General features: G+C 41.2%; 1 protein-coding gene across 1 annotated transcript in view; it reads left to right on the top strand.

Annotated features, from left to right (window-relative positions):
- cdc5l (CDC5 cell division cycle 5-like (S. pombe)) overlaps positions 1-27,651 on the top strand; it is a 69,570-nt gene that overhangs the window by 13,694 nt on the left and 28,225 nt on the right. Inside the window, exons 2-7 of the mRNA XM_038799939.1 lie at positions 5,385-5,488; positions 9,490-9,651; positions 11,564-11,691; positions 19,434-19,533; positions 22,391-22,609; positions 24,666-24,810. Coding sequence (XP_038655867.1) covers positions 5,385-5,488; positions 9,490-9,651; positions 11,564-11,691; positions 19,434-19,533; positions 22,391-22,609; positions 24,666-24,810 — 858 coding nt within the window. The remainder of the gene's footprint in view (positions 1-5,384; positions 5,489-9,489; positions 9,652-11,563; positions 11,692-19,433; positions 19,534-22,390; positions 22,610-24,665; positions 24,811-27,651) is intronic.

Genomic DNA, 27,651 nt, shown 5'->3' with positions numbered 1-27,651 from the left:
TAACCTGAAGGTCACCATGATAATACTAAATTTTTGCAGTCCAGATGTAATCATCAGTCGAACACCAGTTAACTTAAAAGAACCGTTTATTTACTGCGGGGCTGGAGCACAACTGTGACTCAAGAGTTACAGCAAGTGAAAAAGCAAATTTCTCTCGGTTACAGTTGACTATATATTCTTACAAAACCCATCACACCTTTCAATCATTAGTGATACAATTAGCCCATTACGCCCCTCCTTTAAGTAATTATTCCCTTCCCATCATTAATAATACAGTTCGTTTCATAGCATATTAATTCTTTATCAAAAAGTCCTAAGGAGTGAATCTTCCCCCGGTTGTGTTTAGTTTCCACCACAGATTCTCACAGACTGTCAAGGTCGTGATAACGCGTTCTCACAGGAACAATTCATTTCACAAAGCTGGTATACAAACCTGACATTCCAGTACCCATCAAGCTCTGATTTAACTTGACCAAACTCTCATTCCATTTCCCATCATGCTCTGATTCTAACTTGAGCCAAACTCTCATTCCATTTCCCATCATACTCTCATTCTAACTTGAGCCAAACTCTCAACCACACCGCAGGCGAGAGGCAAGTTTGAGAAGGCAGGGCCTTTATGAATAACTTTAGCCGATACAGGAATTGAATCTGTGGCGTTGCTCCGCATCACGAACCAGCCCTCCAGTCAATTGAGCTAACCGACTATTCCTTATCCAAAACCCTTGGGGATGATTGCGTTTTGATTTGCGGACGTGATATAGCTAATGTGTGTGTATGGGTAGGTCGAGGTCTACTTGCAATAAAATAGGTTAAGCCTAAACTACCTATAATCTACAGATAGATAGAGAAATACTGCACAGAACAGGCCCTTCGGCCCACGATGTTGCGCCGAACTTTTGTCCTAGGTTAATCATAGAATTTTGGACAATTTTTCATGGCCAATCCGCCCAACCTGCACATCTTTGGACTGTGGGAGGAAACCGGAGTACCCGGAGGAAACCCACGCAGTCACGGGGAGGATGTGCAGACTCCACACAGACAGCGACCCAAGTCAAAATCGAACTTGGGACCCTGGAGCTGTGAAGCAATTGTGCTATCCACAATGCTACCGTGCTGCCCTTAAGAAGTTAACCTACACTCCATTATTCTACCCTAATCCATGTACCTATCCAATAGCCGCTTGAAGGTCCCTAACTTTTCCGACTCAACTACTTCCACAGGCAGTGCATTCCATGCCCCCACTACTCTCTGGGTTAAGAACCTACCTCTGACATCCCCTCTATATCTTCCACCATTTATCTTAAATTTATGTCTCCTTGTAATGGTGTGTTCCACCCGGGGAAAAAGTCTCTGACTGTCTACTCTATCTATTCCCCTAATCATCTTATAAACCTCTATCAAGTCGCCCCTCATCCTTCTCCGTTCTAATGAGAAAAGGCCTAGCACCCTCAACCTTTCCTCGAATGACCTACTCTCCATTCCAGGCAACATCCTGGTAAATCTCCTTTGCACCTTTTCCAAAGCTTCCACATCCTTCCTAAAATGAGGTGACCAGAACTGCACACAGTACTCCAAATGTGGCCTGACCAAGGTTTTGTACAGCTGCATCATCACCTCAAGGCTCTTAAATTCAATCCCTCTGCTAATGAACGCTAGCACACCATAGGCCTTCTTCACAGCTCTATCCACTTGAGTGGCAACTTTCAAAGATCTATGAACATGGACCCCAAGATCTCTCTGCTCCTCCACATTGCCAAGAACCCTACCATTAACCCTGTATTCCGCATTCATATTTGTCCTTCCAAAATGGACAACCTCACACTTGTCAGGGTTAAACTCCATCTGCCACTTCTCAGCCCAGCTCTGCATTCTATCTATGTCTCTTTGAAGCCGACAACAGCCCTCCTCACTATCCACAACTCCACCAATCTTCGTATCATCTGCAGATTTACTGACCCACCCTTCAACTCCCTCATCCAAGTCGTTAATGAAAATCACAAACAGCAGAGGACCCAGAACTGATCCCTGCGGTACGCCACTGATAACTGGGCTCCAGGCTGAATATTTGCCATCCACCACCACTCTCTGTCTTCTATCGGTTAGCCAGTTTGTTATCCAACTGGCCAAATTTCCCACTATCCCATGCCTCCTTACTTTCTGCATAAGCCTAACATGGGGAACCTTATCAAATGCCTTACTAAAATCCATGTACACTACATCCACTGCTTTACCTTCATCCACATGCTTGGTCACCTCCTCAAAGAAGTCAATAAGGCTTGTAAGGCAAGACCTACCCCTCACAAATCCGTGCTGACTATCCCTAATCAAGCAATGCCTTTCCAGATGCTCTGAAATCCTATCCCTCAGTACCCTTTCCATTACTTTGCCTACCACCAAAGTAAGACCAACTGGCCTGTAATTCCCAGGGTTATCCTATTCCCTTTTTTGAACAGGGGCACGACATTCGCCACTCTCCAATCCTCTGGTACCACCCCTGTTGACAGCGAGGACGAAAAGATCATTGCCAACGGCTCTGCAAGTTCATTTCTTGCTTCCCATAGAATCCTTGGGTATATCCCGTCAGGCCCGGGGGACTTGTCTATCCTCAAGTTTTTCAAAACGCGCAACACATCTTCCTTCCTGACAAGTATCTCCTCAAGCTTATCAGTCTGCTTCACGCTGTCCTCTCCAACAATATGGCCCCTCTCGTTTGTAAATACTGAAGAAAAATACTTGTTCAAGACCTCTCCTATCTCTTCAGGCTCAATACACAATCTCCCGCTACTGTCTTTAATCGGACCTACCCTCGCTCTAGTCATTCTCATATTTCTCACATATGTATAAAAGGCCTTGGGGTTTTCCTTGATCCTACCTGCCAAAGATTTTTCATGCCCTCTTAGCTCTCCTAATCCTTTCTTCAGTTCCCTCCTGGCTATCTTGTATCCCTCCAGCGCCCTGTCTGAACCTTGTTTCTTCAGCCTTACATAAGTCTCCTTCTTCCTCTTAACAAGACATTCAACCTCTCTTGTCAACCATGGTCCCCTCACTCGACCATCTCTTCCCTGCCTGACAGGGACATACATATCAAAGACACGCAGTACCTGTTCCTTGAACAGGTTCCACATTTCACTTGTGTACTTCCCTGACAGCCTATGTTCCCAACTTCTGCACTTCAATTCTTGTCTGACAGCATTGTATTTACCCTTCCCCTAATTATAAACCTTGCCCTGTTGCACGCACCTATCCCTCTCCATAACTAAAGTGAAAGTCACAGAATTGTGGTCACTACCTCCAAAATGCTTCCCCACTAACAAATCTATCACCTGCCCTGGTTCATTACCAAGTACTAAATCCAATATGGCCTCCCCTCTGGTTGGACAATCTACATACTGTGTTAAAAAAGCTTCCTGGACACACTGCACAAACACTACCCCATCCAAACTATTTGATCTAAAGAGTTTCCACTCAATGTTTGGGAAGTTGAAGTCACCCATGACTACTACCCTGTGACTTCTGCACCTTTCCAAAATCTGTTTCCCAATCTGTTCCCCCACATCTCTGCTGCTATTGGGGGGCCTATAGAAAACTCCCAACAAGGTGACTGCTCCTTTCCTATTTCTGACTTCAACCCATAGTACCTCAGTAGGCAGATCCCCCTCGAACTGCCTTTCTGCAGCTGTTATACTATCTCTAATTAACAATGCCAGCCCCCCACCTCTTTTACCATCCTCCCTAATCTTGTTGAAACATCTATAACCAGGGACCTCCAACAACCATTTCTGCCCCTCTTCTATCCAAGTTTCCGTGATAGCCACCACATCGTAGTCCCAAGTACCGATCCATGCCTTAAGTTCACCCACCTTATTCCTGATGCTTCTTGCATTAAAGTATACACACTTCAACCCATCTCCTTGCCTGCAAGTACTCTCCTTTGTCATTGTTACCTTCCCCACTGCATCACTACGTGCTTTGGCGTCCTGACTATCGTCTTGCTGGACTACAGATCCGGTTCCCATTCCCCTGCCAAATTAGTTTAAACCCTCCCGAAGAGTACTAGAAAACCTCCCCCCCAGGAGGTTTCTCCAGCAACTCTCCAGCAACCATTTGACAACTCTCAGACACACTATTTCTTGTTAACACTTATTAAACCTGTAATATAATATGAGGTTACTTTATTAACATACACATTAACTGCAAGGAATTTCACGCACCGTTTGAAGCAGTTGATGTAAATGAAACACTTCTTGGCAGGACCCATTGTCATGCCACCAAAACCAAATGACGAGCCAGACACCTATGGGCCTCTACAATATGTTTTATGGCTGGCGGCGATAATGATGCATTAGGTCAGTGAGGTTTGTGTTGGCTCATTTTAGAGCCTGTTCACGAAAAAGTTAGTTTTTTGGCTGTGTTCAGTTTTTGGATGTACAGATAAAAGGACGTTCAGCTGTAAAATTGGAAGGAGATACTACCAGACTAGTCAATGAGCAAAGTTGTGGCAGATAGAATTCAAAGTAAGCGAATGTGGTTATCCATTTTGGACCAAAAAAAGGGACCGAGCAGAGTACTTTCTAAATGGGAAGAGGTCAAATACAGTGACTGTCGAAAGAGATTGGGGAATTCAGTTACATAGATCCTTAAAATGCCATGGTCAAGTGCAGAAAATAATCAAACGGGCTAATGAAATGCTAACCTTTATGTCTGGAGGATTGGTGTGTAAAGGCACAGAAGTTATACTGCAGCTATACGGAACCCTGGTTTGACCCCACTTGGAGTACCGTGAGCAATTCTGAGCAACATACCGTAGGAAGGATATAAGGGCCTAGGAGGGAGTGTAACGTAGCTTTACAAAAATGATACCTGGACTGCAGGGGAAAAGTTACGAGGAGAGATTACTCAAATTAGGCCTGTTTTTGCTAGAACCTAGGAGGTTATGGCATGATTTGATTGAACTTTTCAAGATATTAACAGGAAAAGACAGGGTAGATAAAGGTAAACTACTTCCACTGGTTGGAGATTCTAAAACTATGGGGCAAAGTCTTAAATTTAGGACGAGACCGTTCAGGAGAGATGTTAGGAAACACTTCTTCATGCAATAGGTGGTAGAGGTTTGGAACTCTCTCCCACAAACAGCAATTGAAGCCAGAACAGTTGTTGATTTTAAATGTGAGATAGATAGATATTTGGAGTTGTCAATTATCTCATTGAATGGCAGTACAGGCTCAAGGGGCTGAATAGCCTACTCCTATCAGATGTATTCCGACTAACCACGCTTCCCAACTGAATTTGTCTGGTTCTGAAATCTTAGTGCCTTGCATGCTAAACATATTTTTTGCTTTAAAATGTTACATGTTAACTCACTATTAACATTGTTTATTTAGGATGAGATTCTTAAAGCAGCGGTTATGAAATATGGCAAAAACCAGTGGTCACGTATTGCGTCTCTGCTGCACAGAAAATCAGCCAAACAATGCAAAGCCAGATGGTAAGTTCGACAGTTTCTTTCCATTGTATCAGAAATTGTAATATATTTAAAAAAAATTTAGAGTACCCAATTCATTTTTTCCCAATTAAGGGGCAATTTAGCGTAGCAAATACATCTACCCTGCACATCTTTGGGTTGTGGGGGTGAGACCCACATAGACACAGGAGAATATCCAAACTCCACACGGACAGTGACCCGGGGTCGGGATCGAACCTGGGTCCTCAGCGTCGTAGCAATTGTAATTTAAACCTGTTAGTGAGTACAAAAATCTGTTGCATAATTGAATCCATCACACAAAGATTTAGATCCCCAATCAACATCTTGGGGGTTAACCACATAACCACATTAATAATGTGGCTACCAGAGCAGGTCAAAGGCTAGGAATCCTACAGTGAGTAACTTCCCCCCCCACCCCCCACCCCCCCTGCAAAAAAGCATGTCCACCATCTACAAGGCACAAGTCAGTTGTGTAATGGAATACTCTCCACTTGCCTGGCTGTGTGCAGCTCCAGCAACACTCAAGAAGCTCGACATCATGCAGGACAAAGTAGCCCGCTTGATTCCACAAACATTTAAACCCTCCACCTTCGACGAACAGTGGCAGCCATGTGCACCATCTACAAGGTGGACTGCAGTAACTCACCAAGGTTCCTTAGACAGTACCTTCCAAGCCCACAACCACTACCATTTAGAAGGATAAGAGCAGCAGATACCTGGGAAGCCCACCACCTGGAGGTTCCCCTCCAAGTCGCTCACTACCCCGGAACGCTATTTTGATACCTGCTGTGGCGCCGCCAATTTCGTTGATGGAGAAGGTTATTTCGCTCACGGGGCCGGAGGAGGAAGGGAGTACCTTGGGGTTTCTATGGAAGGATTATGGCCGAAGACGCAGTATAGGTGGAGGGGGTTAAGGCCAAGTGGGAGGAGGAGTTGGGGCTGGTGTTGGAGGATGGGGTGTGCAGTGAGGTCCTGTGAAGGGTGAATTCCAAGACCTCATCTTCGTAGCTTGGCTTAATACAGCTTAAGGTAGTGTATAGGACTCATTTGACTCGATCTAGGATGAGTAGGTTTTTTTTTCGGCAGTGGAAGAGAAGTGTGAGCATTGAGGGAGTGGTCCGGCCATCCATGTGAACATATTTTGGTTATGCTCAAAGCTTGTGGGGTTCTGGGTCTCCTTCTTTTGCGCCATGTCAGCAATTCTGAAAATTGAACTTGAATCATGTCCCTTAGTGGTTATATTTGGGGCGTCAGACTTGCCAGAGCTGCAGATGGAGGCGGAGGCAATATCCTGGCTTTTGCCCTGCTGATTGCTCAGAGACTAGGACAACGGATATATGCTTCCCCACCCTGTGCCTCAGTATGGAAGGGGGATCTGCTGAAGTTTTAAAGTACACCTTGAGAGGTTCTACCGAAGATGGCAACTGTATTTCAAAGAGCTGGTCACTGCTAGTTGCTTGGGGTGGGGGGATAGAATTTATGGGGGTTGGTTCTTTTGTTTTGTTTTCAATGGGGGGTGGGTTGTGATTGGGGCTGTTTTGATTTGGTGTTGTATATAAAATGGGAAACATTTGAATAAAAATATATTATTTTAAAATGCTTCACAAAATAATAATAAATTGTCTTTTTGGCCTGGATTTTATGCTGGTAATTACAATGAAGCTGTCAGAATGCTCTGTCTTTTACCACACTGAAACGGCAATTCTTTTTTTAAAAAAAAACAAAAGAATTTAGAGAACCCAATTAATCTTTTCCAATTAAGGGGCAATTTAGCGTGTCCGATCCATCTAGCTTGCACATTTTTGGGTCGTGGGGGAGAAACCCATGCAAACACGGGGAGAATGTGCAAACCCCACACGGACAGTGACCCAGAGCCTGGATCAAACCTGGGACCTCGGCGCCGTGAGGCCACAGCGCTAACCCACTGTGCCACCGTGCTGTCTGAGGCGGCAATTCTGAGAGCCTCCACATGTGCAGAATAGCATGGAAATCTAGAAGTTGCCATCCGTGATTCTATGCCTCTCCAGAGGGTGACCTGTTGAGGCCACCCAGGCTGTATTCAATGGGAAATTTTTGATCAGATGGAACCTCCACTCTTACTCTTTTAGTCTTGCTGTAAAACTCCTTTGAAAGGTAACACATTTTTGACTGAGGTGTTACTGAGCTTCTTTTTTTTTTTTTTTTTTAAATTTAGAGTACCCAATTATGGGGCAATTTAGAGTGTTCAATCTACCTACCCTGCACATCTTTGGGTTGTGGGGGTGAAGCCCACGCAGACACGGGGAGAATGTGCAAACTCCACACGGACAGTGACCCAGGGCCGGGATTCGAACCCGGGTCCTCAGCGCCGTAGGCAGCAATGCTAACCACTGTGTCACCGTGCTGCCCCGTTACTGAGCTTCTAATGGCGTGCTAAGTTCATAACTATGGTAAGAAGTCTTACAACACCAGGTTAAAGTCCAACAGGTTTGTTTCAAACACTAGCTTTCAGAGCACTGCTCCTTCCTCAGGTGAATGAAGAGGTATGTTCCAGAAACATATATAAAGACAAATTCAAAGATGCCAGACAATGCTTAGAATGCGAGCATTTGCAGGTAATTAAGTCTTTACAGATCCAGGGATGGGGTAACCCCAGGTTAAAGAGGTGTGAATTGCCTCAAGCCCGGGCAGTTGGTAGGATTTCGCAAGCCCAGGCCAGATGGTGGGGGATGAATGTAATGTGACATGGATCCCAGGTCCCAGTTGAGGCCGCACTCATGTCTGCGGAACTTGGCTATAAATTTCTGCTCGGCCATTCTGCGTTGTTGCGCGTTCTGAAGGCCGCCTTGGAGAACGCTTATCCGGAGATCAGAGGCTGAATGCCCTTGACTGCTAAAGTGTTCCCGGACTAGAAGGGAACATTCCTGCCTGGTGATTGTCGCACGACGTCCGTTCATTTGTTGTCGCAGCATCTGCATGGTCTCGCCAATGTACCACGCTTCGGGACATCCTTTCCTGCAGCGTATGAGGTAGACAACGTTGGCCGAGTCGCATGAGTATGTACCGCGTACCTGGTGGGTGGTGTTCCCACGTGTAATGGTGGTACCCATGTCGATGATCTGGCATGTCTTGCAGATATTGCCATGGCAGGGTTGTGTGGTGTCGTGGTCGCTGTTCTGAAGGCTGGGTAGATTGCTGCAAATAGTGGTTTGTTTGAGGTTGCGCGGTTGTTTGAAGGCAAGTAGTGGGGGTGTGGGGATGACCTTGGCAAGATGTTCATCTTCATCGATGACGTGTTGAAGGCTGCGAAGAAGATGTTGTAGTTTCTCTGCTCCAGTAAAGTACTGGACGACGAAGGGTACTCTGGCGGTTGTGTCCCGTGTTTGTCTTCTGAGGAGGTCGGTGGGGTTTTTTGCTGTGACGTGTTGGAACTGTCGATCAATGAGTCGGGCGCCATATCCCGTTTGTACGAGGGCCTCTTTCAGCGTCTGTAGATGTCTTACCTCCTCGTCTGAGCAGATCCTGTGTATGCGGAGGGCTTGCCCATAGGGCATGGTTTCTTTAGTGTTTAGGGTGGAAGCTGGAGAAGTGGAGTATAGTGAGGTTATCCGTGGGCTTGCGGTAAAGCGAAGTGCTGAGGTGACCGTCCTTGATGGGACCTCAACCGGGACCTCGGAACTAGGTACTGTCCAAATCTCCTTTTTTGAAGTGCTCCAGGGAGCAGGGGAAACTGCCCATTAGAAGTTCAAACTTGCCAGGCAATTCCCATGGAGTCACTGCATCAAGATTTCTGGGGGTCTCAAAGTGCGTCCCGATGGAGACTGGAGGATCTGGGCCTATGCATTCAAATATATTTTAATTGTTTATAATTATGTTATTCAATTATAATACTGCATTGACATCGACTTTTGAATTGTATGTGCTTCTCTTGCTAATTACAGTAAAGATATCTCTAAATCCAAACTAATGTAACTGCTGACCTTTTAGTATTTTTAACTCATGTTTTGCTATTGTTCATAATAAAGGTACGAGTGGTTGGATCCAAGTATCAAAAAGACAGAATGGTCAAGGGAGGAAGAAGAGAAGTTACTGCACTTGGCAAAGCTCATGCCAACGCAATGGAGGACCATTGCTCCAATTATTGGCAGAACAGCTGCCCAGTGTTTGGAACATTATGAGTATCTTCTGTAAGTTGGCAGATAAAGTGTCTTAATATTGAAAATCTCCAATACGATTTTTTTCTTTAGTTAAATTCTAGTTTGGAATTAAGAGACACATGCTGCGTCATCAAGAATTCAGAAATGTAATTACTTGTGACATTGCTGTTAAGTTATTCCTTGTGTCCAATAGAAAGAAAATTTCTCAGTTTCCACTGAGTAATGTATTATAGCGGAAATAGGAAGAGAAAATAAAAGACTACTGAAATCCTGGGGATAGCTTATGTTGTGTGAGATTCGTAATTTAATCTAAATATCAAATACACTACTGCAGAGAATGTACTATGTTCCAAGTTCTTATTTAAGAAGAGAAACAGTCTTTATTGAAAGAATCTGTTTGACACAGATGCAAAAAATTTGCTTAAACTAGGAATTCGACTTTTTGAACTTGAAAACTAAATCTAAATGACAAATTTTGAGAAAAGTATTTTTTGCACTGGTGTTCCAGTTAGTTATGCCTTGGAATGGTGTGAGAAGTTCTTTTGTGCTGCCTGCAGCTGTCAGGAATTCAGTAGATAATTCCATTTACAAGTGGCAGACAGGGTAATTTAATCTGTCTACATTCTTCACCATGCATGTTTAAATCCAATGATAAATGTTAGAATGTTAAATTGCTTGGAAAAAAGGCTGTTGAAACCCTGGGGAAAGCTTAAACTGTCATCACGGGAGACTTATAATTGGCTATAAATATCTAAAGGCTGACCAAGTACAGTACTGTTGATTTATGTAATATGTTCCAATGTTTTATTTAAGAGGAAGAACAGTTTTTATTGAAAGATTCTGTTTGACACAGATCCAAATCGTTTGCTTAAACTAGCAAATTATTCTTAATTTTGAGATAGCCTTTATCTTGGAGTCTCTGCTTATCTAAAACATTGCAAGGACCAAGTTATCTTTTCCTGCATTGCACGAGAGAAAAGGGATTTTTGCAGAGGCGCGTTTCTTCAAGTCGGATATTTACAAGGCACTTTTTATTGAAAGAAACCTGCTCTGTATTTCAATAAACTAATCTAACATCTCCCTCATGTTGGGATTTTCTCCTGGTTTCAATATTCTGCAGTCATAAACATTCTTCCCTGATCTGGCCTGTAATGAGTTGCTTTGACACTCCAAAATGGTGTAAATTGATGTAAGTGATTAGGAGAAATGATTTCCAACAGATCCACAAATGATCATGAGTCTGCTAAATATCAATGTGCAATGACTGGAGATTTTCCAGCCGTTCCCGCTGATAGCGAAACCTTGCTGCGGGCTTCCCGTTGGCAAGGGGCACATGCAACGCAAACCCTGTTGACAGTGGCGGGACCAGAAGATCTCCGCGCCAGCCAATGGTGAACGCCTCCACCAGTATATAACACGCCACAGAGAAGCACGGAAAATCCCCCCCCATCGAGTCCAAAAGTATACACCTGATCACGTATTTCACATGAGAAGCATTTAGATTTGCAAATCACGATTTAAATGAGGCACCTGTTAAGGATATGCACGTGGCTGACAATAAGCGTAGTTTATTCTCTGTAAACTATAGGTATTTATATTTTGTCTTAATGACAAGCTGATTTGAGTTTTTTATAGATGCTTTTTGTGCCAGTTTAAATTGGCTCTAATAATGTTTTAGTGAGAGGCTTTCATGGAAGAAACAAACATTTTTGTATTTCCTGTGCACAAAGATTGAGCCAATTACCATCTTATTGCCATTGTAACAGTTAAACCCTCCATACTGTTTAATTGAAGTAATCAATTTCTTTGGGACCAAGTTATCGATTTGTGTACCTGTTGTAATTGGATTTTATGTATACTGACCCTGTTTTGAAAAAATATGTAGAAAATCACCTTTATAATATGTCATTCAATGGAATTGATGGGCCTGAACTTGTTTCAGAGACAAGGCTGCACAGAGAGATCAAGAAGAAGAAACTGCTGATGATCCTCGAAAACTTAAACCTGGCGAGATTGACCCAAATCCAGAAACTAAGCCAGCCAGGCCTGATCCAGTAGATATGGATGAAGGTACATCACAATTAAAATTAATAATGTTTTAAAGGTGGCTTTGTAGAGCTTACTGTTGAGCTACCAAGGTGTCACTTTTGAAATCAGTTACTATATTTTTTTTAACATCCTAATTATATAGGGCAATCTACTGAATCACGTTTTCTTGTATGTTTATACATCTAAAGAGTAGGTGTAGTAATCTTGTTTGATCAACCTTATTAAAGTTTTTGAGGAGACATTGTAATGCAGAAAGTGTAATATATCTGGATTTTCAGAAGGTGAAAGTAAGGTGCCCCATAATAGACAAATAAATAAGGTCAGAAAATGTGGAGTCAGCCAGAGGACAGAATGGCTTAAGGAAGAAAGGGGAGAAATAAAGGGTAGCCATATATGAAGAAGGTGGGAAGTGGTTTACTGTGCTGGGACTACTGCTGTTCACAATTCCCAACGATTTGGACTTTGGAATCATAAACACAATTTCTAAATTTGTGGATGACTCCAAATTGGGGGAGGTACTCAATACTGAGCCAAGCTCATATCAAAACTCTAAAGCCTAGGACTTGGCTCCTCCCTCTACAACTGGAATCTCGACTTTCTGACCCACAGACAACAATCAGTAAGGATGAACAACAACACCTCCTCCACCATAATCCTCAATACTGGGGCCCCACAAGGCTGTGTACTTAGCCCCCTGCTATACTGCCTATGCACACACGACTGTGGCAAAATTTGGCTCCAACTCCATGTACAGATTTGAAAATGAAATGAAAATCGCTTATTGTCACAAGTAGGCTTCAAATGAAGTTACTGTGAAAAGCCCCTAGTTGCAACATTCCCCGGTGCCTGTTCGGGGAGGCTGGTACGGGAATTGAATTGTGCTGTGCCCTGTGCTAAACCAGCCCCTGCTGTGCTAAACCAGCCCCTAGATTTGCTGATGACATGACCATTGTGGGTTGGATCTCAAACAACAGAGTACAGGAGGGAGATAGAGAACCTAGTGAAGTGGTGTAACGACAACAATCTCTCCCTCAATGTCAGCAAAACTAAAGAGTTGGTCATTGACTTCAGGAAGCAAAATATTTCTGTATGCATGAATCGTGCCGAGGTGGAGATGGTTGACAGGTTCAAATTTCAATCTGTCCTGGTTCACTCATGTCGATGCTACGACCAAGAAAGCACAAAAGCGCCTATACTTTCTCAGGAAACGAAGGAAGTTCAGTATGTCCACATTGGCTCTTACCAACCATTACAGATGCACCATAGAAAGCCTCCTATCTGGCTGCATTGCAGCCTGGTATGGCAACTGCTCGGCGCAAGACCGTAAGAAAATACAGAGAGGCGTGAATGCAGCCCAGTTCATCATACAAACCCATTTCCCATCCTTTGACTCTGTCTACACCTCCTGTTGCCTTGGGAAAACGGGCAGCATAATCAAAGACCCCTCCCACCCGGGTTATTCCCTCTTCCAACTTCTTCCATCAGGCAGAAGATACAAAAGTCTGAGAACACGCATTAACAGATTCAAAAACAGCTTCTTCCCCGCAGTTGTCAGACTCCTGAATGACCTTATGAACTGATCTCTTCACACATCTACCCTACTGAGTAATACTGCACCCCTGTATGCTCCACCTGATGCCTTTGTCTATGTATTTAGGTTGTGTACTTTTGTATGCCCTAGGTTTTTTTTCATTTATGGAATGATCTGTCTGGACTGTACGCAGAACAATACTTTTCGCTGTCCCTCGGTACACTTAATAATAAACAAATGCAAATCCAAACTTCTTATTTGGGAGTTGCAAGTTGAGATGGGGTAGAAGAATCTTGCTGTACAAATATGCCATCGTGAAAAGTTAGGTCACATGTTAGCAAAGCCATTTGAAAAGAACTAAGCACTTAAGCTTTATCCCTCGAGGGAGTAAATTGAAAACTGGGGAGTTTTGCCAAACCTATATCTAACATTCATTGCATTACACTTCGACTACTAATGCAGTTTTGGTTACCATATTATTAAAAGTATTTAGAGGCATTGGAGAGAGCGCAGAAATTTACAAAAACGATATCAGAAATGTGTGTGTGTATACATATCAGGAAAGGACTGACCGGCTGGGTCATTTTCTTACGAATATTTTAAATTATGAAAGGTTTTTTTAATAAACATTTTATTGAGGTATTTATCGTTTTACAACAACAAAATAAACAATGTACATGAATTTATAAACAAAGTGCAAAAGCCGTCTTCCTCCCTTACAGGTCCCACCTTTACTAACCCCCTACTCTAAACTAATCTAATCCCCATCTGTTGCTCTGTTTATTTGGTTCTAAATATGGTGGTCAATATGGTCGCTTTCCTTAATCCTAATTATGTTTGCTCTAGAGTCGCCATGTATCTTTCGATATCGCCACAAGGTTCAAACCCGAATACTGATCAAAGAACCAATTCACCAGTTAGTTAGTTCAAAGTCAGTACTATTTATTTACCCACACAGTAATATCTACTCATGTACAAAATACCATAAACTAAACTATCTCTAACGCTAACGCCTAAACTTAACTTAGGGTGCCCACTCAGTCAGAGGAACAATCTGAGGCTGTTGGGTGCGAAGGTATACAGGAGAACAGCTAAGGTCGTATGTCTGATGGCGAGCGTTGACCTTGGGCTTACTTGCTTCTGGTGCAGCTGGTGGACGGGTCTCTCCGCTTCGAGAGCCGAGTCCAGGAGACCGATTCTCTCTCGGGGGCTTCTTCTTATACCCTCCGGGGGGGGGGGGGGGGTGCACTCGCAGCTTCCTCGCGCGCGCTCTGTGAGCCCTGTCCACCTCCAAGGGTCGGGAGAACGTCCCATCCCAGCAACCTCTCGAACATGCCCGCTCTGTATGCCCCAGCCCCCTCCTTCGCACCCCTCCAGGAGACCGACGATTCTCAAGTTCTGCCGGAGGGACCTATTCTCTAGGTCCTCCACCTTCTCTAGGAGCCTTTTCTGCTGGTCTCTCAGCATCCCCACCTCCAACTCTACCGCAGTTTGATGTTTCTCCTGCTCAGCCAGCGCCTTCTCTACTTTCTGGATCGCCCGATCTTGGGCATTCAATCTAAGTTCCAGCCGCGCAATCGATTCTTTAATCGGGTCCAAGCATTCCTGCTTCTGATTGGCGAAGCCCTCCTGAATAAACTGCATCAGCTGCTCCGTTGACCGCTGGGTCGGCAAGCCAGGACTCCATTCATCCGCCATGCTTTCTCCCGCTGAAGCTTCAGCCCAAGCCTTCTCTGTTCGTCAATTTCTTCCTTTGCGAGCACTTCTATTCCGCCTCTCCATGCACCAATGCAGGAATCCACTCCACAATTGCCTCTACCATCAATTCACCAAATCAAGTCCGATTAAAAAAAATCGGGGGAAAAGGTCCAAATGTGCGACCTACTCCTTCATAGCCGCCACCGGCAGTCAATTATGAAAGGTTTGGATGGAGTGGATACAGGGAGAATGTTTCCTCTTGTGAGGAAGAGCATAAGTAGAAACCATCAATATAAGATAGTCACCAAGAAATTTCTTCACCCAAAGAATGGTAAGAATGTGAGACACGCTACCATGAGAAGTGGTTGAAGCGAATAGTATTATGCATTTAAGGGGAAACTAAAAAATATGAGGGAGAATGGAACAGGTGATTATGATGGTGGATGGGAGGAAACTTAATTGGAGCTCAAACTCCGGTGTGAACTATCTGGGGCAAAAGGCCTGTTTCTGTGCCGTATATCCCATGTAATTCAAGTTGAGGTGAATTAAACGGTGGGAATATTTGGACTCGAGTCAGGGAAATAAATATTGGGGAAAGAGGATAAGAGATATTATTCTAGTACATTATTTCATGGGGGTGGGGGGGGGGGCAGTGGTGAAGGACATTTAGAGTAATGGGGTAATGGGCTGACATTTCCTCTTCAATCCAGAATGCTGCTTTTCACTCCATTGTTTTGATTTTGCTTTCAATGCCTGGCTGGGGATTTTGCCTCTACCTTTTCACTGTTCCAGTTTCATATGAGGGAGGCATTTTAGAGCCAGGCAGTTTTAGATTCCCATGTTGTTTTTAAGATCTTTGTAACTGGAAAATGTAATCAGGGTGATGAAAATGAACGACTGCCATTACGCAACAGGAGAGATATTGGGCGGGCAGGGGGCAGGAGTTGGTCTGGTGGCTATCCAACATCGCTGAGCATGGAACAAGACCGTGGGATTCCACAGCGGCAAAGGAGTTGAAGACAGGCCTGGTTACCAGCAAGTGGCAGGCCTCATCGTGTGGACATGTTACAGGCATTTGGTTGAGAGATTAGAAATCTAACTTCTAATATTAATAGTTTTTCATTTGAACAAAATAAGGAATGTGTTTCGAATAAAGGGCTTAGAAGATTTATAGAGTTCCTGGGCAAGATATAAATCATTTGGAGAAAAAAACATAATACAGCTTTAGGGCTAGAATTCTACCTGCTCTTTTGAGGTGAATGTTTGTGGGCACTGTTTGAGGGTGGCGTTGAGAGACAGGATAATTAAGGCAGTACTTCACAACCAGGCTTAGGTTACAGCTATATTGCAGTGTTAGTATTTCAGAACAGTAATTGCACCAACAGCTTATGTTTATATAACATCTTTTATGTAATAAAGTTTCCTAATGTGTTTTACTGGGGCATTACGAAGTAAAATTTTACACAGAACCTCACATTAGGGCAAACATTGATCAAAGAGGTAGGTTTTAAGTTGCATATTAAGCGAGGCCGAGAGGCTCATGGAGGGAATTCCAGAGTTAGTGCCTTGGCAGCAAAGGCACGATTATTAATCATGGCGCAGTTAAAATCAGATACGCGAGGTGAAAATTAGAGGAGAGCAGATATCTGAGGGCTCTGTGGATGGAGGAGATAACAGAAGGAAGAGGCAAGGCTGTGGAGGGATTTGAAACGATGATGGGGATTTAAAGATCGAGGCATTGCTTAACCACAGGGGTGTTGGATAACAGGACTTGATGCGGAAAGGACACAGGCAGCAGAGTTTTGGATGACCTCAAATTTATAGAGGGTAGAATGTGTGAGGCTGGCCATGAGTTGGAATAGTCAAGTCTAAAAGTAACAACAGCATAAATGAGTACTTCAATGCAGATGAACTGAGGCAGTGGTAGGGTCGGCCAAAATTCTCAGAAGTGCAAGTAGAAGCTCTTTATGATGACACAGATGTTTGGTTGGAAACTTATATCGAGGTCAAATGTGACACCAAGACTGTGAGTGGTCTGATTCAGCATCACGGGGCTACCAGAGAGAGTGATGGAGTCAATGGCTAGGGCATTTGTAGCAGGGACTGGACATTGGCTTTGATTTAACAGGCTTGTGGACGTTTCTTGCAGCATTCATTTTTAATGTAGGGGAATGATGGTCTCTATAATAGGACTTTGGAGATATGGCATTGCTTGATAAAATTCAGGAATGCAGGTTAAAAATAATGTGTACATTATGCTGTTCAAAATTGCAACAAAAGTTCTCTGCACACAGGAGGTGGTCATGTTGATTTTTCAGTCACCATTGGCGTTCTGAAAGATCTGCCAAACTTGATTTGTAACTTTTCAGTTATTTGGCAGCTAGATTATTGTTATCTTGCTGTTAAGTGATTAGTGATTCTTGTTTAATGAAAATTTGAATGGAAAATGTCAATTGACCATGTCTAAGCCATGCTGTGTTTGTCAAAGCACCTTCCAAGTATTTAATGACCCCGTTCAACATGCTAATAGACAAGTCCTATAACATCGACAAAATACCTGATTTATTACTAGGCGTTTATTGTTGGGTGTAAATTTGGGAGAAAATGTGAAAAAGGAGGAGAATACAAAATAGTTTTTTAAACATCGACGAAGGTAATATTGTAATTGAAAATCACAAAATGGCAGACTTACTAGATAGCCATTATATATTGGTATTGGAAGAGGTAAGAGTACCAGAGGCGCAAGAAAAATGAAAATAAATGGTAATGGAAAACCAAATGAAGTTAAAGATAGACATATCTCCAGGACTTGACGGTTTCCACTGTGGGGATTAAGAGAAGTGGGAAGGAAATTCTTGATATATTAGTCACGATCTTGCAGAAAACACTCCATTCAAGAAATGTTCTCTTAGATTGGAAACTTCCCAATGCCCATTCTTTATGATAGGCAGGAGAGATGAACTTATAAATTATAGGTTTGTTAGTCTAGCATCAGTTGTGGTGAAGCCTGGTTGTGAAATACTGTCTTAATTATCTTGTGTCTCATTGCCACCCTCAAACAGTACCTAAAAACATTCCACCTCAAAAGAGCAGGTAGAATTCTAGTTGGCCCTAAAGTCATATTATATGTTTTTTCTCTAAATGATTTATATCTTGCCCACAAACTCCATAAATCTTCTAAGCCCTTTATTCAAAACACATTCCTTATTTTGTTCAAATGAAAAAGTATGAATATTAGAAGTTAGATTTCTAATCTCTCAACTAAATGCCTGTAACATATCCACACGATGAGGCCTGCCACTTGCTGGTAACCAATTGTGGTGACTGAGCTTTTGGGCAAATAACCTGATCAAAGAAAAGCAGCATTGATTTATAAAGAGTCCAACAAACGTCATTGAATTTCTGAGGAAGTAATGAGATGGTAGAGATGGGAATTCTGTGTTACTTTTATGAACTTGCAGAAGGAAGTTCATAAGGTTCCACTTAAGGGACTATTTAAAAGGAACAAAAGCATTGAGATAGATTGAATATTGGAAAATGGGGTTTAGTGTGGGATAATGTGAGGTCATCCACTTTGGACCAGTGAAAGATAGGTTGGGATATCTTCCAAATAGAAGGAAGCTAGGAACTGTGGAATAGCATTGAGATTTAGGAGTCATAATCTCTAAAAGTGAATAGATAGGTATTTTAAAAAAAATTAAAAGGCACACAGATTGGCTCCACCTAATGGCTTTTGAATTTATTGTGAAGAGTGAATTTTCAGCCTTTTTAGAAACTGCTGTTTCAATTCACTGAAATGTGGCTTCAGTCTTTTTAAAAATCCAGTCGGTGGTTTTCAGCCAGTAAATTTCTAAAGCCATTTTTATAAAGCATGGCTTTGTAACATTACATAACCCACAATCCGTTGTCTGAGGTTCTTGGTAGTCAAAGGTTATGAATGCTCACAATTTAATTTAGCATTAGGCATCCATTTTCTAAACTAAGGTAATCTAAGACTTACTATGAATTAAGTTTTTGAGTGATTTGTTTGCAATACTGTTTATTTGTTCCACCTATCAAACCTTTCTTCAAACCTTTCTTCAGAGTACACGTTTGTTGCAGGCACGCTTTTAATGATACCCGATTTAGATTTTTGCTTTTGTGTTTTTTTTTCACCATTGAGAATATATGATTAAATATATTCTGACAGGTCCATTAGTAGAATTAAAATTGGTATTTACATTGGGATGGGGAATATTTATTTTTCTAACATTTCACATTTGTATTGTAACTGTACCATGCTTTTATTATTCTCAAACTCTAATGTAAATAGATTTGCAATATTTATAATAAAATATTTGGACTAAGATTTGGGAAAGAGATTCATTGAACTCGTTATTTTTTTATATATGTTATTGGTTCTTGTTAAGGTGTGCAAGGCTGTACCTTTCTTCATATTTTTCAAATTGAATACTTTCTTCTTCACCTTGTACATCCTCGTACTAATTTTGGAATGTCCCAAATTACATTTCCTTAAAATTACTTTTGTTCTTAGATGAGCTTGAGATGCTCTCTGAGGCTAGAGCTCGTTTGGCTAACACTCAAGGCAAGAAAGCTAAGAGAAAAGCACGGGAAAAGCAGCTTGAAGAAGCCAGGTTAGTTTTTGACCTAATGTGAACAGCACAAGACAAATCATATTTTATGAGAAAATATCCATATTTCTTTGAAAAAGAAACAACTGTGAGGAGCATAATGTTAAATTTTCAACTTTCATCATGGATGTGCTCAGTTTACCTAAAGTAGAGTTGTCATAGCCCCAGATGACCACAGGCTGCTTTCCCCTTTGAGGGGGAGAGTTGATTGGCAATGATTTAATCTGAGGATCACCACGCCTCAGGCGAGCAGCAAGGTTGAGAAGGTGGCCTTCATTAATAGCCTAATATATGCCATAATATGATGCCACAGTTGTGCATTATAGTTATGCTTTTGTTACTGTTGGTAGTGGACGACTTCAAACTGTAATTCAATACATGATTGTTTTTATAGCTGATTTTACAAATAATTGTTTAGGAACATTTAGGAAGAATAGAACAATCTGAAGTTTGAAGAGTAACAGTTGGCCAGATTTCCATTACCAATCTCCTATCATAATTTTGTTTTTATAAAATGATTTTTTTTGTATTGGTTATGACAGTTGTCAAATGTAATTAATTATTTGTGAAATCATCATATATCTGATAGTAGAGAGTTTTGATGACAAAATGTTACTGGGTACGCAGAATCAGTATAGTCATAATGGAGTAATTCCATGACAGAGCTTTCTTTAATTCTGACTATGGTGTTTCTCCTTTCTTTCCTTTTTATGCATTCCCAGCAGCTAAGGAGACCTTAAGTTCTTCACTGCAGCTTGCATAATCTGTTTCTGCCTTAAATAAATAGCAGATGAGGCACTATACTTAATGCAAATAACTCTGGCCATTACCTGTGGCTGTCTGTATTAATTTTTGGCATTTTAAGGGGTGACACCGTCTATTACGTGTGCGGACAATTCGCCGAAAGACAATTAGCCGACAGACAGTTGGCCGACAGACAATTGACAGACAGGACAATTCACAGACAGGACAATTCACAGACAGGACAATTGGCCGACAATTGCCTCGCCATTCAATAAGATCATAACCCCTTATAACAACAAATATGTGAGTTCCAATGTCATGTACAGAAGAGTCTGCATTTCTTTCGTTTCGGTGAAATTTATGCTATTAAAACATTCAACAGAAACGTCCAAGAACAAGGCTTCTATGTGACTATTTCAAGGTATCGTCCACCTCCACCTCCACCCCCCCCAACCCCTCCCACCAGATTCCCCCCCACCCCCATGCCGTACATATTAAACATAACATTGTCGCTCATTTTGCAATCAAACTGAAGCACCTGTAAAATGGAGAAAATAGCTCAGTCAAATTTGGCAAGTAAATACTGCGCCCCACCTGAATCCCGACGGATATAGTTACAAGTGGCATTAAGAAAACAAAGTGTGCCGAATTATTTTGGAGTAATTCATGACACAAGCATTGCGTCACATCATGTGGCTTGGAATTCAGCAGAGCATAATGGACAAACCTCTGCTTTCATATGCAGCTGGACATATCGCTTGACAGAATTTGAACAGAATATTCACGAGAGCCAACGATTCCGATATTTTTGGACCTTTGGCACATCCGAGGGTTTGCTGCAATGAGATGCTTTTGTAGGAAACAGCATCCGTACTTACAGGGGGGAAACTTAAGCATTTAGGTGGTAACAATACAGAGATTCGTTGACCAAAGGAAGTGTTGATAAATGTTTAGAAGGACGTAATTTAGTATAACTATTTTAAGCGGGTTCCCTGTCGGCCAATTGTCCTGTCTGAATTGTCCTGTCTGTGAATTGTCCTGTCGGCCAACTGTCCTGTCGGCCAACTGTCTGTCGGCCAACTGTCTGTCGGCCAACTGTCTGTCGGCCAACTGTCTGTCGGCCAACTGTCTGTCGGCCAACTGTCTGTCGGCCAACTGTCTGTCGGCCAACTGTCTGTCGGCCAACTGTCTGTCGGCCAACTGTCTGTCGGCCAACTGTCTGTCGGCCAACTGTCTGTCGGCCAACTGTCTGTCGGCCAACTGTCTGTCGGCCAACTGTCTGTCGGCCAACTGTCTGTCGGCCAACTGTCTGTCGGCCAACTGTCTGTCGGCCAACTGTCTGTCGGCCAACTGTCTGTCGGCCAACTGTCTGTCGGCCAACTGTCTGTCGGCCAACTGTCTGTCGGCCAACTGTCTGTCGGCCAACTGTCTTTCGGCCAATTGTCCTACTACCGTCTATTAAGCTTAGTAACCGTTTTTTTCTGCAATAAAACTAAATTTCTATATTTTATGCTGTTTAACTTGACTATTGTTTATATAAGTATGTTATAGCGTTTCCATTTCTGGGGTTATTCCGTCTTTATAAAGTCTAGCTCGATATTATTTGCAGATTTTTCTGGAGAAATTTGCACTATTCTCTTATTTTATCAAAAGTTATACTATCAGAGATCCATCCCAAAGCCTGTTGAAAGTGATATTATTTTGGTGCTTACAAACATTACCAAAAGAAACGTTTGCTAATCTTTATATAAAGATAGCCTTCAATATTGTTCAATCAACCTCCATTCCTAGATCTTCAATGCTTCCTGGCTTTGTATCATTGGCAAATTTGGGTATCTGGGTCTCTATCCTATCATCAAAGCCATTAATAAATATGGTAAATTGTTCCGCACAAAGCTATTATATCCAAACTCTGCATCTTTCCTCTTGTTTCTTTGTTGTAGAGGGTGTGAGAATCTCTAACATAATGGCCTAGATTTTGCAGTTTTAATCACAATAAAACTGTCAGAGTTTGCTGTAAATTTGTATCAAATGGAATTTCTAATCAAGTAGAACTGGGAGACCAAAGTTTGATGGTAATTGATAATCCATGTGCCTATTAACTTATTTTATGTAGGAGACTTGCAGCGCTTCAGAAGCGCAGGGAACTGCGAGCTGCTGGCATAGAAATACAAAAGAAAAGAAAAAAGAAGAGAGGAGTGGACTATAATGCAGAGATTCCCTTTGAAAAGAAACCTGCTCCAGGTTTTTATGATACCGCTGTGGAAAACCACCAAACACTTGAACCAGACTTTAAAAGACTCCGCCAGCAACATTTGGATGGAGAGCTAAGATCGTAAGTGCAACAAATATCCTAAATTGTAATGACCTGTTTTTACACTATTTCTATTAATCTCATTACTTACAATTTTCTTCTCTGCCTATGCTTTTTATTTTACATATATCAAGATTTTACAATTTGGCTTTCTTGTAACACATCAAATTTCTATTACAGATTAAGCAGATTGAGTCACAGTCAACTATGAGTTGTACAAACCGATCAGATTAATATGCATAAATTAAAGTAATACATTTATTGACCGGTAGAACCATCCACAGAAGCCATAAATTACTGAAAATAATAATTAAAACAGTGAGGAGAGAATCAGTCCGTAAGGGGTTAAAATGTCCCTCAGAATATATTGCACAGCTTGATGATCAGTTGAACCTTTGAAAGAGGCGGTAGGCCATTTAGTCCCTCAAACCTGTTCTGCCATTTAATGAGATTATGGTTGACCTGTGACCTAACTGATATTGCCCCATATCGCCTAATAACTATGGTTAAAAAAGTGACTAATCTCTAATTTCAAATTAACAATTGACCTAGTACCACCAATTATTTGAGAAGAGTTGGAAACTTTCACCATCCTTTATGTCCAGATTTATTTCTTCGCTTTACTGCTGAAAGACCCAAATCTAACCTTCAGGTCATGTCTCTTAGTTCTGGGCTCCAAGACTAATTTATCTTTTTCTGCTCTATCACTTCAACATATTTTCTTGAAAACTTTGATAAATTACCCCATAACCTTCTACGTTCCCTAGTTTGCGTATCCAACCATAATTGAACTGTTGGAATCCATGTATCATTCTGGTAAATGTACACTGCACTCTGTCCAATACAGTATATCATTCCTAAATTGATATGCCCCTAACTGCTCACAGTACTCCAGATCTGATCTAGTTATGATTTAGCATTGTTATAATATAACTTCTTCCCCTTGTATTCTAACCGTCTAGGTATCAAGGTCAATTTTACATTAGCCTTTTTGATTATTCTATGTGCCTGTCTAGAATTTTAATGATCTATGTTCATGGACCCCCAAGTTTCTTTGGACCTCTACTGTTTAACGATTTTCACCAATTAGGCTGGTACTCTGATCTATCCTTTGGAGGCCCAAAGTGAACTCATGCTTACCAACACTGAAATCCATTTGTCAGAGTTTTGCATATTCACTTAATTGCTTAATATCTCTTTTTGTAATGTTATGCTTCCATCTATTTTTCCTGCAATGCTTCCTGGCTTTGTATCATTGGCAAATTTGGGTATCTGGATCTCTATCCTATCATCAAAGCCATTAAATATGGTAAATTGTTCCGCACAAAGCTATTATATCCAAACTCTGCATCTTTCCTCTTGTTTCTTTGTTGTAGAGGGTGTGAGAATCTCTAACATAATGGCCTAGATTTTGCAGTTTTAATCACAATAAAACTGTCAGAGTTTGCCATTGTTAACTCCTGAAGTTAATAGCAAGTTCTTGAGACCATGAGGAGTTAAACACGGAAATTTCAAAGTTGCTGTTACTGCTTCTACCCTTTGCCATAACGTGCATTAAAAAATTGTGGTAAGATATTCATTAACCAGAGGGATGAGATTTATGATCATGGGCAAAAGAAATTGGGCATGACCATGATTTATGGTCATGGGCAAAATATGTGTGTTGATGTCTGCATCCCTCACCCTCTGATTTATGATCTCCTTGCACCCACCCCCACCTAATGCCTATCCCCGCCCTCTCATGTCCAACATTTCCGAGCCCCTTAATGTATATACTTATCTTCTCTCTGGCCTGTTATTTTCAATGGAACCTTTAAACTCACTTGCCTTACGGCTGTTAGTGCTATAAAAATGGGGTGTCCTCCTTCACTGCGATTATTTTGGACTTGGTGACACTGGTCCCAGGGGCCTGCTGCGTTGCCTGAATCTTACCAAGCCTGAGTCAGGAAGGTCAGGCGAGACGGGCACTGAAAACATTTTGTGCAGGTAAGTGGCTACAGAGCGGCAATCCAACACTGATTGCCATTCCGAGGGAGTTATGGCCCAATATGTTGATTGTAGTATTTTTTTAATTCAGCGAAAAAGAAGAATCTGAACAGAAGAAAGATAAACAGCGTCTGAAAAAGAAGAAGGAATCAGATTTGCCGTCTGCTATATTACAGATCAGTGGAGTCTCTGAGTTTACCAAAAAAAGAAGTAAGCTGGTTCTTCCCGCACCACAGGTAAATAGAGTAGATATCTATTCTTAACACTGCAAAGGTAGCAGTTGTGTTCTGTGGTCTTATTTACTTCGCACTGCAGTCTTCCAAACATATGAATAGAGGAAAACTACAGTTGTACCATTACTTAAAATACACTTGGATTGGGATAGATGCACATGGTAGATCAGTGTTGCGTCAACGTGGTCTGACAGGCATAGTGCATAATTCTGACCATGATACGTATAATGTGGAATCAAATGAATTAAAAATAAGTTAGAGAATTTTAAAAGACTTACCTACGGAGAAACTCTCCGTAGTCATGTCCATCATTTCATTGTGCCCCACAATACTTCAATAAATCATTTGGCCTTTTATTTAAAATAGCTAATTTATCTCATTTTTTAAGTCTTACTCCAATTTTAAGTTCCACACGTTGTAAAATCTTCCAACGTTCTTATCCTGAATTTCATATGCAAACATGATTTTAAAAGAATTTTTGTTATTGATTTGATTATGTTCTTTTCATTCGTTCTGATCTTAATCCAATCATTTTCTTTGCACTGAGTAAATGTGACGTCACTTAAATTTATTTTTGAAACCTTTTAAATTTACCCAATATTCAACTTTTACTACCGCCCCAAATTCTTTGGTATTCGGTGCATCACCAGTTCATAGCCCAACCGTTTCCTCTGCTAATATTTTATAACCCTCCATCCTTGAAGTATTATTCTCAGCCATCATATTTCAAACTTCACATTTGTTTTCAAAACAACAGGGAGACTAGTGCACAGATGTAAAACTATATTAATAGTTCTATGAAATATTTAATTGTACAATTCACTTTTGCACATGCAGAAACCCTAAGTGTACATTACATTTATACTTTGCTCTGCAGTTTATATACTTCACCTTTATTCAAAGCTATTTATGAAAACTTTCTAATATGCCACTTTATCCCAATCACTTACATTCATTTAATCATGATTTCTATACTTATTTAAAAGGATACATTTGCCATTTAATGCTACTACGGTTTTGAAAAAACATAACATTTGACTTTCTCTGTCCAGTGCCATGGGAGATTGACTGGTAATATACTTAAAAAAAAAAGCTTGCTTCTGTCAACTATTTTTAATATAACTTCCTATGTCCACATTTAAGAAACTTCCTAATATCAACTTGTCATTAATTACAGGAGTGTTATAACATGACAAGTTTACGCGGGCAGTTTCCACTTTACATGAGTAAATAGAAAGTTACTATTCTTCCAGTCACTTATTCATAGAATTTTTACAGTGCAGAAGGAGGCCATTCGGCCCATAGAGTCTGCACCGGCTCTTGGAAAGAGCACCCTACCCAAGCCCACACCTCCACCCTATCTCCATAATGCAGTAACCCCACCCAACATTAAGAGCAATTCTGGGCACTAAGTGGCCAATCCACCTAACCTGCACATCTTTGGACTGGACTGTGGGAGGAAACCCACGCACACACGGGGAGAACGCACAGACTCTGCACAGACAGTGACCCAAGCCGGGAATCGAACCTTTGACCCAGGAGCTGTGAAGCAATTGTGCTAAAACTACCATGCTGCCCGATCTTATCACTGATTCACTTGAGTCCGACACTTTGTTTTGACTTCTCATATGCATGGAAAATTTTGTGGAAGTTTAATCAGTGTGTTCAATGCAGACTTTCCCCATATTCATATAATGAACGGTGGTGGTCTTGTCTGTTTGACACATGGAATATTTTAATTCTTCTAATTCATCAGCTTTGACATGTCCTGCTAAAATACCCTAACTGGTGAAATGTTCTTATATCTGTCAATAATTTGAATAAACTAGATTATCATGAGCACATAGCTGTAATGCACTATGATAGCATGGCGCATCATAGCTGCTCACATCAAAACTATCACAATACAAGACAACCATGTGCTCATCATGATCCAGTTTATTTGCAGGTCACCCTTAAAGTTTGATATTTCTTAACTTGCAAATTGCATTAAAGTATCATCTATTTTGAAGACTAGTGCATTTTTTTGGTCTTTTGCTCTGCGGTTTTGCTTTCTGTTCATAAACACAGATTATTTAGAGAACATTGTAAAACAAGAATGGAATGACTTTGAGCCCGAAGGACATGTCTCTTATTTTCTAAGTACTTTAAATGTTTGAAGATATGTGAATTTGATATTATCCACGATTATGTGCACAAAAGATCTGCAAACTTTTAATAACATCTTATTTTCAAAAAAAAACTTTGCGATGGCAACAATTTGTCTAATTGTAAAAATGTTCAAACTATTTTAAATTTAACTTTAGTTTCATCTGGAACAAAAATGTGTTTTATTCCTTATAATATCCACACAAAATAAAATCAGGAACATTGTTGTGCACATGTATGTACCCAACTTGGTAACTGCTTTTAAGTAAGGTTAGCGGCTGTTATTTCCTTGTTAATTGTATCTGTTGCTACGCTTCACATGGTTTGTGGCAAGTAAAATGTTGACCCTTCTAGGCCCTGGATGGCTTTGGTTGTCAAAAGGTGAAACTATTTTTAGACCCTGGTTTGCCTTTTTTAGTCTTCATCATTAGTGATCAGAGTGTCAGTTGCCCTAACTAGAACTTTTGATGCTCTTTTTGCATATCATATCAAAGTTTAAATTCCATTTTCCCTTATGTTGCATAATTTAACAAATTTCCCTTCAAAATTTATCCATCTGACTGAATTGTACACTTGCAGATGTAAGTTGGTAATGTTAGTATGACATGCCTTTAAGGATATGTAGAAATAACTTTTATCTGCACCCTAAGTGTGACTACTGTTCCTTCCTCTATTTTTCTTAAGGAACTCCATTTT

This window comes from Scyliorhinus canicula, chromosome 6 (assembly GCF_902713615.1).
Source record: "Scyliorhinus canicula chromosome 6, sScyCan1.1, whole genome shotgun sequence".
Lineage (NCBI taxonomy): Eukaryota > Metazoa > Chordata > Chondrichthyes > Carcharhiniformes > Scyliorhinidae > Scyliorhinus > Scyliorhinus canicula.
The sequence above is the reverse complement of the archived record's forward strand: the minus strand, read 5'-3'. Positions and strand labels throughout refer to the sequence as shown.